Source organism: Podarcis pityusensis (genome assembly GCF_964106645.2).
Source record: "Podarcis pityusensis genome assembly, chromosome: 6".
Classification (NCBI taxonomy): domain Eukaryota; kingdom Metazoa; phylum Chordata; class Lepidosauria; order Squamata; family Lacertidae; genus Podarcis; species Podarcis pityusensis.
In genome coordinates, this window is record NC_138030.1 from 51,207,394 (window position 1) to 51,219,741 (window position 12,348).

Consider the following 12,348-nt stretch of genomic DNA (forward strand, 5'->3'; position numbering starts at 1 on the left):
TTTTGCATGTAAAATGTCCCAGGTTCAGTCTCTGGCAGGGATGGCAATGAACCACTGGCAGTCAGACTGTAGACAATGGGCTTACCCTTACTTCCTCTTCTATCACTGTCTTTCCCCCGGGGGAGGGGGCACTTTTTAGTGTTCTAACAGAGCAAACAGCAAGAGGGGGGCAAACAAAAATGCACAGGCACCAGTGGCGGAGTGTAAGCCAGCGCTACCTGGGATGGGTGTGTGGGGCGTGCCCCCCAGGGGGGCGGTGCACAGAGGGCGGCCTCCCATGCTCCAGTGTCCAGGGGATAAGAAGGACATGGAAGCTGCCACCTACTCTCCTCCTACTCTTTGCCGCTGGATCAGGCCAGGCACTAGCGCAGCAGCCAAGGCACAGCTCCTTCTCACATGGAGCCAGGCTCTAATGAAGGAGCCTGCAGTGGGGGTGCCCGTTTGCACCCAGGGCCACGCCCCCCATGCTATGCCTATGCCAGGCACAGAACTTTAAAGTGCAGACCTGTGCCTGGGAAAATTGGGGCAAATAAGTGTGTAAAAGCCTAGGGAGCAAAGTTATTGGGATTCCTTGCATGGCAACATGCTAGCATGGTCAAGTCTTTGCCTTCCCCAGCTTTCATTGAGGCATAGGGAACTGTGCACTGTTCTCTGGTGTAACTCAAACAGTGGTTCAAATTACCAGAAGCTGAAGTTGGCTTTCCTCCTTAAGTGCTGCTGTGGCTTCCTGAAGACAAACAGACAAAGGAGCCAGTGGGAGTATGTGAGTTTACTGGGCATTGGGAAAGTGTCAGAGAATAAAAGATGCTGGTGGTGTTCTCGTCTTGAGATGCTGAGACCACTGGTGCTATTACAAAGCACCGCAAAAGCTGGTATCACTCATTGCATTCGGGTTACAGTTCCCAAGTGATAACAGCTATTAGCAACACTTTGACTGCTTCCCCACCATGCAGGGGAGGGCAGGAGACAGAAAACATGTCAAGCCATCACCTCCATGTTAAGTGATAAGTACCTATTTAGATGGCAGAGTTAAAGTCCAACGCATCAGGCAGGAAACACTTTGCGCAGGAGAGAAGGGAAAGGCCAGAGCGAGATGTAAAAAGCAGGGTTAGGGTATTTGTTGTGCTGACAGCAGCTGTGATTGATTGTTTAAGAGAAATAAACTGCCTGTGTTTTCGGGGCTATCAAAAAGCAGGAGCCCAGCACTTAATAGTCTCAAATGGGTGGCCTTGAAAGGAAACAAAGTGTCACTGCTGCCGGCTCACCGCTTCCCAGTGCTGACATCTGACCTGTCTCTGAGACAGGGAGGGGATAGTTTTAGGAGAGGCAGCAATGAGCGTATGTTACAATCTTGATGTGTTTTCTTGGCCGTGGGATGCTCCCAGATCATAGGTGTCCCTCGGCTTGTGCTTGCTTCCACCCATGTCCCTGGGGTCAGCATGGCACACTCACATGTTTATGTAAGCACATACATGTATGCATCTGACATGCATGGGCACTTCTTATACACATACACACAGAGTGAGCAGTCATTCACCTAGCCCAGGCATGGCCAGGCTTGCAGAGACTGGTTCGTTTTTTTACCAGCACTTTGAGCTCCTGCAACCAGTACCAGAGACAAAAGGATGGCTCCAGGGAAGAAACCAGTTACCTATCTCCACTGCCCCACACCTACCCTGGCCACTTTAGTCTTGCATATCCAAGTACAAATATCTGAACTCTGCAGTAACTCTGGAACCCTAGCACCTCAGTTTAAGGTTTCTGCTATTGCTGATGTTAAATAACTGAGAGGCAGAACCTCCTGCTGATCTGCTATGTGATCTGGCTATCTACCAGTAGATTCTGATCTACCTTCTAACATGCAGATGATAAAACAATTTCAAAACACTCACACCTGCATGAGTTTTTCTTGCCTGTGCGCATGAACACATAGGCACTCTCACAATCATTTGGAGATATATTCAAGAGCACCAAGATCTATCCTGTATGTGGACCTATACCTCATTTACACTACCCAAGTTTTTGGGATGGGTGAGTAGAGGTAAGGAGGGATTTTCTTGCTCTCTTGTCTCCCACAACAGGTACCAGTGGCAGAGTAGATAAAGGGAAGGGGAACTGGTAAGCAGCCATTGTCATTGTCCTCCTCTTCCTTCATTTGAAAGAGTCTCAACCCCACCTCTCCCTTCCTCTTTTACCTGTGGCTCCCAAAGTGGCCCAGTCCTATATCTTTTTCCTTGCTGAAGAGGTGCTGTAACCTCTTGAAAGAGATTACAGATATCCCTGTTTGCAATGAGGATGTCTCATGCTGTCCCCTTCCATTCAGGCTTAGTGATCTATTGACTCCCTCCCCATTTCCAGCTCCCCTGCAAGAGGGGCCTCCCCACCCCCATCAGCAAGCATTTTGAATCAGGTTGCGTTCGCTCGAGAGTGACATTTTCACAATCACAGTTGCAACATCCTATAAGGGCTTATTGGTTTCAGTAACCTGATAGCAGTTTATCCAGTGTTATTGTCAAACAAATTATTACAGAACATCTAGTCAAACAAATTACTTATGGCTTGCAGAGAAAGAAACCTTGGAGGTACCGTAACTGTTTCTCTGCCTTTCTAACTGGTTGAGGTGGTTACTTTGTTAACAGGAGTATTTACGTACTCTGACTTTTCTGGGTAGGAGCACCACACAGCACAAAACCAAAAGACTCAGGGCTCATCCCCACTTCCTCTTGTCCTGCTGCTTTCTCCTGGGGAAAACCAATCTTTAGTACTCAATTGGAGCAAATGGCTTTAAAGAGAGGGGTTTTGCAGGGAAAGCTCTGGAGCAAAAAAAGAGCACTCAGACATAAGCTCTGAGTTCTGTGTAATAACTTTGGACTGTGTGTGCACATTGCTGCTTGCTTCAGCTCTAGTGTGCTCCCACCACTGGTGTTTGAAGGGAAAGGATTGTGGCAAGGGGAAAACTGCTCAAACCCATGCCTAGAAAGTGTGGCTCAAGCAGAAAACTGTTCAGATCTGTGCTTTCCAGGCACAGGACAAGCGGAAGTGTGGATGAGCCCTAAAACGGCAAATAGTACAGTATTTAAAAAAAAGCAGCATTAATGTCTGAAAGCCTGCATAAACACAAACAGCCAAGTTTTAACCTGATGTCTAAATAGCTTCTTACACTTTACAATGTCAATTTATAGCACTTTTCCTGACTTTGTAAAGAGTTGTTCACTTTGATTGCCATTGATAATAATTTTTCCTCTTACAATCTCAGTCTGCACAGAACTGTATGGGGGGCAGGCATTTTTACATAGGGGCAGGCATTTTTCTCTCTGTACAATTCACTCTGAGTGCAGCATCAAGCTATGTTGCTCTCAGGGGGACTTGCTGTATTGTATTCAAAGCGTACAGTGGCGAAAAGGAAGGAGCCCCATGCACTACTAGCTGCCCCAGAGTGTGAGCAGCTACATTACCCAGGGCTTTTTAAAGGGCAAGGGGAAAAAATACCATACAGAAATGGTGCTGTAGTCATTGGGCGCCTCTTAAAGGGATCTACAGAATCTAGTGGATTCATGATCCGATCCTGGTTATGATCCATCCAGATCAAATGAGGTGAGTCTGCTTTGGAATAAAACTTCTGCAGATTCCTTCCCCATCATATATGACAAAAAGAGTACACTAGTTTAGGATTGACTAAAGCTGCTGTTTAAGGATACGTTAGCCTTGTGCGAAGGGATACTCTTGATTGAGAAGCCACAACTTTCTTTGACAACCCAGTCCCAGTTTTTAATCACTTTTTCCTGCTGAACAAACTGCACCTTAATTTCTACTTTCAATCTGTCCAGTAGTGCTCTCTCCCTGTGCTTTCTGTCACATATTATAACTGATATTTCTCTTTTAGCTTGTTCTTCAAAGGGGGATTTGTCAAGTTGGAAAGCATTAGAGCAGAAGCAGAGAAGAAAGACCCCGTTATTCCTATGAGCTAAGTAGGTTGTTGCTTGGAAGCTGGCAGGGGAGGGAAGCGAGGGTGAGAGCAAGCCTTGGACAAGATTGATGGCCTCGTTGCCATTAAGAAAAAAATTAGCCGGTGGCGGCTATCATATTAAAGGGTGAAGAAGCCGTGAATTATTTTCTTAAAGATCTTATCGCTTACAATGATAATTTTACCTTCCAAAAGGCCACTTTTAATGAGGCGAGCCAGGCAAAAAGTCATGATTTAATGCCAGATTTTTTTTTCCCAAACACATTTTACTGCTTTTTTGTCCATGTTTAAAAAGCACCGGTGACCTTTTTTTATTTAGCGTGCCCCAGGTGTAATGCTGAGGCTGATCCTCTTAGGGTTTATAACCTCAACAGAGAGTGCCTTTACCCAACGGAGGGATGATTTAAAGGAGGGCTAGAAATATGAAGCCTCATTGGTACTCGCACAAGTCTCTTGCTCTGCCTTTCCAGAGTGAAATGGTGGCTTGCCTTGGAAATGGTATAGGGAAAGGAGCTCTTGCAGAGAAAGGTTTGGTCAGGTTGTTGGTTGCTATTACAGATTAGTGCTTGGGAAGGAGGGGAAGGCTGGACTTCAGGGTGCTGGTCCTCCACAATTAGCACTATTACCAATACATCTGCATCCTCCATACTAGATTGCAGAGTAGGGTAATATAACCAAAAAGCTCCATTGCTATGTAGAAGATAAAGCCAAGAGAAATCTAGGGTGAAATTCAACATCTTGCTATTGCAAACATTCTGTCTCCACAAGTATATCAGCTGGCCAGAGAGAACAATCACCCCTCCCCATATGCTATTCTGGGTTCTTCTTACCCTCCCCCCAGCCAATTTCACAGTGGGAATAGTGGGAGGAAAGCCCTGTTGCAAAGGCCTTCAACTGATGGGGTTTGTTAGGTAAATCCTGCCCCCCGATATTTGGGCAATCTTCAGTGGTTCCAAGATGATTGGTGACTTGGAAGCATTTATTCTCCATGACATTTTGGTGCCATTCCACTGGTTTGGTTCAATAGACAATATTATATTCATTTAACAGCGTTCTCTGCTTTTTGATTTCAACCATTTTGCTAGGAATGTCAAGTTTCTTTGAGAGGACAGGAAAGTTGACCCAGTGTTGAGAGTGTCCAGGGGGCATGAGGGGACATAATTTTTCCTTGTACATAGTAACTCCCTAGGGAACAAAGGCTGCTGGTGTATCACAGGGTCCAATCACAAGAGTTCAGGTTGCCTTTTGTGGTTTTTTGTGGGGTGGGTTGAATTGACTGGCTTATTTCTTTTTTAAAAAAACACCTTCATGATTATAGTGTCAATAGTTGTATAGTGTATGGTTGTCCTGTACCATTGGGTTAACTGATTTGGAGGGTTGAGGATTTGATGAAATTCTCCAACACTTTTGTTTATTTAGAAACTCAGGGATGGGGAACCTGTAGCCCTCTAGATGTTTTTGGACTCCAGCTCCCAATAGCCCCAGCCAGCATGGCTAATGGTCAAGGATAATAGCTGTTTTAGTCTAGGAAAACCAGGAAGGCCTCAGGTTCATACTCTGCCCTCAGTTAGGTAGACTAAGTACAGATTATCTCCTGTTTTGGCCCATTGCATGAAGAAAGAGGTTTTCTGAGGAGAGCATGAGCTGGGACCTAATTTTTCAAAGTAGATGTGCATCCATACCTTCTCCTTCAGGATTTTCTTTTCAAACAAAAATACAGGAAAACAGACTCCAAGCAGGAATAAGGGAACCCAGAGTCCATTGGCCACATTAGAATGGGCCCAGTTAACATTTCGATCAGAATCCACAGGTTGAAGAACACTGCTCATTAGTCAAGAGGTTATGTGACCTCAAATTGTTATTCTTTCGATTCAGAAAAGTGCAAATTGTAAGCACTAAAACAATGGACATTTTGTATTTTCTGGTGGCAGACAATGTGCCACAAAGAAAGACTTAATCTTCCTCTCCCTCAATCTATCATTCATCCACCCATCCATCCCTTCTTCTTGTTTCCTCTTCACCCTCAAATCCATTTTTTACCTGCTATCAAAAAGATGGTTGTGGTGTCATTGGGGTGACCCACCTTTGATCAAATCTGAGTCCAGCTTTGAGCACAATCTACCAGCCAACAACCAAACACTAATGCTGGTAGGAAGGAGGAAGATGGGCATTTAAAGCTGACAAGATTTCTAATTCTAAACCTTCTGCTCCCATTCCTCCCCCTCCATCCCATCTATGTGCCTGATAATTCTCCTGACGCAGCCTAAATGGAGAAGCAGTTGCCATTCCACCTTGGTGAAATGAAAAACACAAATGAAGTGCAGTTTGGTGCTAGAGCAGGGGCTTGACTCACTGATACAATGTTTAACATGCTGTCGAGGTATTTAGAATAGAACCGCTTGCTACAATTTTAAGAAGACAGTTTATTCATCTAAACGGCAAGCGTATGTAGAAGAGGGTCTGAGATTGACGTCTTTGGGATTAGTTTAGCCCTGCATTTTTTCTGGAGGTCGTTGTCATGGTGCTCAGGAGGTTTGTCGAATAAATGGGGCCAGCGTTCTTCTTGGGACCACATGCTAAAAACTAATACATAACGTTTAATTTACTGTCTCCGTAGCTAGCCCAGCCATTTTTCAGATAATAATATTGGATTAGAGCGACTTGCAAGGGTGGATGGGAGTGGGCAGGCAGGCATGTGGGGGCTGATGCGGAGCAATGAGAGTCGTTGTTGAGGTTCCTTGAAGCAGAGTCAATGGCTTGTGCACTTTTATTTCTTCACAGAAGCAAATTGAAAAGGGAAGTATCTTTAACTCCTGCGATCAGGTTGTTACATGCAATCTGAGAAAGAAGGCAAGGGTTTACATTGCAACCAGAGCCCTCCCTGATGTCAAAATATTGTATCTAGCCTATTATGATATGGGGAGAAGGATCCCATCCTTTAGCTTCAAGTTTTATTTTGCTATCTTGGCCCTTTCTGATACAAAGATGGTCACATTTTTGCAAGGTGGGTACTTCTCTGAAAATTGTTTCTTGCTGCAGTTAGACGACCAGGGTATTTGTTCCTCAAATGGTTGGTTCGTGTGGGATTTTATAACCTTGTTTTATTTGCCTGTTTATTTAATAAACTTACACCCCTCTTTTTCAAATAAATTATAATAAACTACATGATCACAAAACACAAGGAAACATCAGTTAAAACAGCAAAACAGTAACAGTTTTCACCCCCTGCCAAAGTGGCCACTCCATTATCTCAAAAGACAGGGGCTTTCAGCTGTCACAAACTTATTTGGGTTTAAAGTGTCTGTGTATATGACTAATCTGAACTGAAGTTGAATCAGTCAAGATTATAAATCTGAACCCAACTATAAGGCTGTGGTAAGTTTAGTGAGGAGCTATTGGTTAGTTTTTGCACGTTACACACCAGCCCAGAAAAATTAATGTAATTGGGTTGGCAAATTTCCTAGAAAATAGGCTAATAGCCATTGACATGCAAATATATGCACACTTTAAGTTGTTCACTACTTAGCTGAGCTTATTTTACAGAGCTCAGATGGTTTGGAGTGGGTGGGCACCTTGCCTCAGGTCACCGCTGGGGATGGGGGATAATCCAGTGGCAACAGAGAAGTGGGTGATATGAAGCTAGGCTGGTTCAGAAAGGCTTTGCTTTTTTTAAAAATAGTGGCCTGAATAGAGTTACTTAGAGAGTTATCAGCTGGATTAATGGGAAAGAGAAGAAGACTATTTCAAGTATAACAAGCAGCATGGTAATTACACAAAAATGGAAGTCACATGAGACAATCTGTTTGTTTGTTTGTTTGTTTGTTTGTTTGACAATTATTTGCTCCCCTAAAGGGCAGCTGAGGAACTATAGGATTGGTAGAAGGGCCACAATGCTAACAGAGAGGGAGTCAGCTGCCAACTGACCACCAGTGAGTCAGAAAGCTCCACCAATAACACTGTCCCACTGACAGTGTTTTGTGAATGATGAAGACCAAAGCAGGACGTGATCAAAGGTAGCAAGAAAGAAAGAGTTCCTGAAACGTCCTGGAACTAAAATTGCGTGGCGAGTTCCCGCCCCCCACCAAGGATAAATAAAGACACCAGACACCAGAATTTAAGGTTAAATGGGCGAATTAGGCCACAACTTTATTGTATTCAGGAATGAGAGACATTGGCTTAGGCATTGGTCCTATCGACTATCCGGCTCCAGCCCATTTGCTGGAGACATGGGAAGGGTTAACACCATAGTGGGGGAGTCTCCTGCTGAGGCACATCAACTAGGAGCACCCCCGGGTCACCGCTTGGGGGCGTGCCTTAGGCCCACACCTCCATAGGCTTCGGGCAGGGCCACGCCCCCCGGAGTCCTTTATCGGACCACCCTTCATTCTCTGGGGGGAGGTGATGGCGTTCCTCCCCCCCCCCATCCTCTAAACCCCTTCTTACCAATGCCTAACCGCCAATGCTGAGAAGTTGTGACGAGTTGCTACGAGGTAGGCGAAAAACCAAAAGGCTGTAAATTGCCAATTGGGAAAAATTCCTACCATGCCCCTTGCGGCGGCAGACTGTGAAGTCCATAGCAAAGTCAGAAACCTACCTAAAGGGAGGGAGGGTGGGAAAACGTGGGGGCTAGCCGGCAAAAGAGGGCGAGCCCCGGCCACGCCGGCCCTAAATAGGGCAGGCCACGCCCCCCCAGCCACCCGATTGGCTGGCTGGCTGGACGACGCGGCCGGGATTCCCCTGCTCTCGCGGGGGCTGAAACCAGCCCCCGCTTACGTGGGGTGGGCGTGAAGCCCGCAACCCCACCTCCTGGGCAGGCCGGAAGTGGCTTTGTGGTTAATGAGGGGGGAAGAAGAGTGAAAAAAGAAAAAGCTATCTCCTGTTGCTGAGCATCTGAGCTTCACCTGCTCACCTGCTGTTTGTCAGTGACCACTGATTTTTTTGGGGGGAGGGGCTGCACTCCACCTGAAAATGAGAACATTTGCACAAATGACAAAGCATATGCAAATATATGCAAATGGGTGGAGAGTCAAATCAACATATAGTGAGCCCAGAAAATCCTGTTAGCATCCCTGTTCTCAGTAAATGAACCTCCTTAAAATATTGTCAAAGTGCTCTATCATTTCCCATAAATCTTTTTTGTGCATGGGATTTATACCTCTGCCATTGCTCTGAAGTTTGCACAGTACTGATAACCTTCACAATTTCAAGTAAACTGCTGACCATTTTGCCTGCATAGCTTGTGGTAAAAGAAAGGAAATGTCTGTGTTATTTGGGATATTTCTGAGATTAACAGGAAATCCTATAATTAGAAAAAGGTTTAATAATATACTAATATTTGTAATTACTGAATGGATCTATGCAGTTGAATAGTGTTTGGCACCAAATGCTTCTTCTGATTGTGCATTACTGCTTTTATGGCTTTTTGTTTGAGTACATTTTCTGAGAGATTTTCATACACGTTAAAAGTTAGAGGTGCAACTGAGGTGCTTTCGCTTGTATCCCTGTTTAAACCCTCAGATAGTATTTCAATGGCTAAGAAAATGCAAATAAAAAAGTTTTCTTTAACAAAAGCAATATTTAGCATGGGCGTCTTAGGGAGCCTCATATGTGGTCATTTGACCAAGGCACTGCTCACCTTTATCCTATGCATTTTTGGTGGCATCTTTCTTGTCCAGGTGCAGAGATAGTATTGCACATTCTTTTATAATCCCAGATGATGTATACTTTACCCGTATGTATAATTATGTAGTTTCCCAATGTGTATGCCAGTGATACTGGAATCGAGATGATGGGGGAACATTATTTCATACAGTGCCTTTCACTTAACCCAACAATTCCAAGTTGCTGTCTTTACTTTTTCCAAATCATCTCTCTTTCCCTAATGGGCAGTAGTTCCTGCAAGATGTAGTTGTGTACTGGTGTTTCTATGTCATGACTGCTAGTGTTGTTCTTCAGTGATGTATTTCCATGTGAGAGATACAAAGCTAAATAATACAGCTACCTCTGCCACTAACACAAACTTAGGAGCACAATGGAGGACAGAGGAGGGACAATGTTCATGCATCCATTCCTAAACATAGGCACTGTATGCAAGCCACCACACATGAGGCCCAGAAATGATATTCTTGTTTGTCCCATGCTGGGTGACAGGTTTGGCATGAGGTGAATATTTAGCTCTCTGAATGACTTCCTGCATCATTCTCAAAAGCCTTCTCAAGAGTTATCACACCACATGTCCATCTAACTTAGAAGATGTCCCTCTCTATAGCTGGTTGTTGGTGATCATGTTTTCTTAATTAGCATTTTTTGCTATTACATATCACACATCCTTCTACGCTTCCTCTTGAGAACAAGGAGCACTTTGCATTGTTAACTGCTTCTCGCTTTCCCCGCTTCTTCCACAGTCAATTTTGTTGTCAGCCTCAATCAAGCGAGAAGGAGACTCTCCAACGGCATCACCTCACTCCTCAGATGATATCCATCACTCAGACAGATACCAGGTGAGAGAGCAACCAGGAGGACTCAGCTGATGACTGGAAACCAGGAGTTACTAAGTGCCACTACTAGTTCTTTCAGTGCTGCCATTCAAGTCCTTAACTTTTTAGCCTTTTATGTTTTTCAGGGATTATAATACCCCCCCTTGTTTAATGCATATCTCCTTGCATCTGGGAAATCTTGCCAAAAAAAGTACTATGGTATACAAATGTTAAATAATACCCTTAACAGGTTTGCACCCAGTATAGCTTTCTGGTTCCTAATGCTTCTTGGTGCATCATGGCATAAAATACAGTTGTTAAGTTAATAATAAAGTTACAGTTGTTTATTATTATTATTATTATTATTATTATTATACCCCACCCATCTCTGTTTATACCCCACCCACTCTGGGTGGCTTACAGTATATCTAAAAACATAAAATCTCCCAGTACAGGGCTGCCTTCAGATGTCTTCTAAAAGTTATCTTCTAAAAGTTATCTCCTTGACACCTGAAGGGAGGGCGTTCCGCAGGGAGAGTGCCGCTACTGAGAAGGCCCTCTGCCTGGTACCCTGTAACTATTATTGAATAACGTTAGTTTTAATTTTGATATTACTGTATTTTGTAAATGGATGGAAAATAGGACTAAGCATAATGCCCCAATTAGCCAGAAACAAGTCACCACCAGTGGGACTCCATTCTGAAAATCATGTAAATGGAATTTGCAGGTGTAAAAAGTGTTGTAGCCTTGTCAATTTAATTGTTCAGTAAGTTTTGTATAGTTTATTAAGGTGTGAACACAAAGGTTATCTGCTGTAGTATGTCCAAAGCCAACACAAAGGTTATCTGCTGTACTGTGTCCAAAGCCAATAGAAGGTCACTGTACAACTACAGTTCCTATTAGTCTGAAATATGCGCACACGCACACATTATGGGGTGCTGCCCATCATCTCTATGGGTATATGGTCTGTACTGCTAGTTGGAATGCAGCCAGTGCATAACTGTGCTAATGAATCAGTAGTGGTCTGAGGCTGGGATGGACGTTTGTGTCTATTGTATGACTAATATATCTAGCATTATATGTCTTTTCTTAATTGTTAGTAGCTCCTGCCATAGTCATAGTTTATATAGTTCAGACTATGCCAGAGAGATGAAGTGCTCACACTCTGTACTTTCTGCTAGTTCATGCTCTCAAAAATGAATCAACACTGTTCTGAATATTGTCAAATACAGATAAACATTGCTAATAGTATTCTTCTGTATGCAGTAAGTGATCCCAGTTTGCATTTGATGGCTTTACTTTTCACAACAGGCACTTCACGGAGACTCATAAATTCTTGATGGAGAGGCAAATGGGAATTATAGTTTGCTTTTATAGGGTAGAAGACTGGAGGATGATCCTTTTTTGTATTTTTACTGCTCTAGAATTTGCAGGCCGGAGTAGTACAAAGCAACTCCAGTGTATAACTAGAATATGACTAGGGAAATACACAGGCATCAGAGATAAATCTCCTCTGGGAGCTAATCCAATGGGCTTTATGCAAATAAAATAAAATAAAATTCTCCCCTTGATTCCAAGAGCTGCAAGCTGAGCTTTTCACATGCTGGATGTGTGCCCTGGTTATATATTTCTTTAAAACTGCAGTGCTGGTAATTTTGCATTGCAAGTTCTTTATGGCATTTATGATCTGCTAGGAAACATACTGTATATATTAGTGAGAGATTGGGAAGCAAACTTTTGCTTATGAGGTTGTTCTGAAGGAAATTTCACAAAGTTTGCACTGATAAGCTCTGTTGGTGTCTTAGCAGGGACAGAAACAGTTCACCATTTAGCCCATAATTATCACATGAAAACTTAACCTGATGCACCTGCAATTACATGGGGGAGCTCTCTGTGATAAAGCAAATA

At 43.7% G+C, this 12,348-nt stretch overlaps 1 protein-coding gene across 11 annotated transcripts in view; it reads left to right on the plus strand.

The window, feature by feature from the left end:
• The window catches only part of RNF220 (ring finger protein 220), a 327,498-nt gene that overhangs the window by 231,573 nt on the left and 83,577 nt on the right, over window positions 1–12,348 (plus strand). For all 11 annotated transcript variants that reach the window (XM_081009391.1, XM_081009392.1, XM_081009388.1 and 8 more), the window contains one exon: window positions 10,369–10,464. In XM_081009391.1, the coding sequence (XP_080865517.1) occupies window positions 10,369–10,464 (96 nt within the window). The remainder of the gene's footprint in view (window positions 1–10,368; window positions 10,465–12,348) is intronic.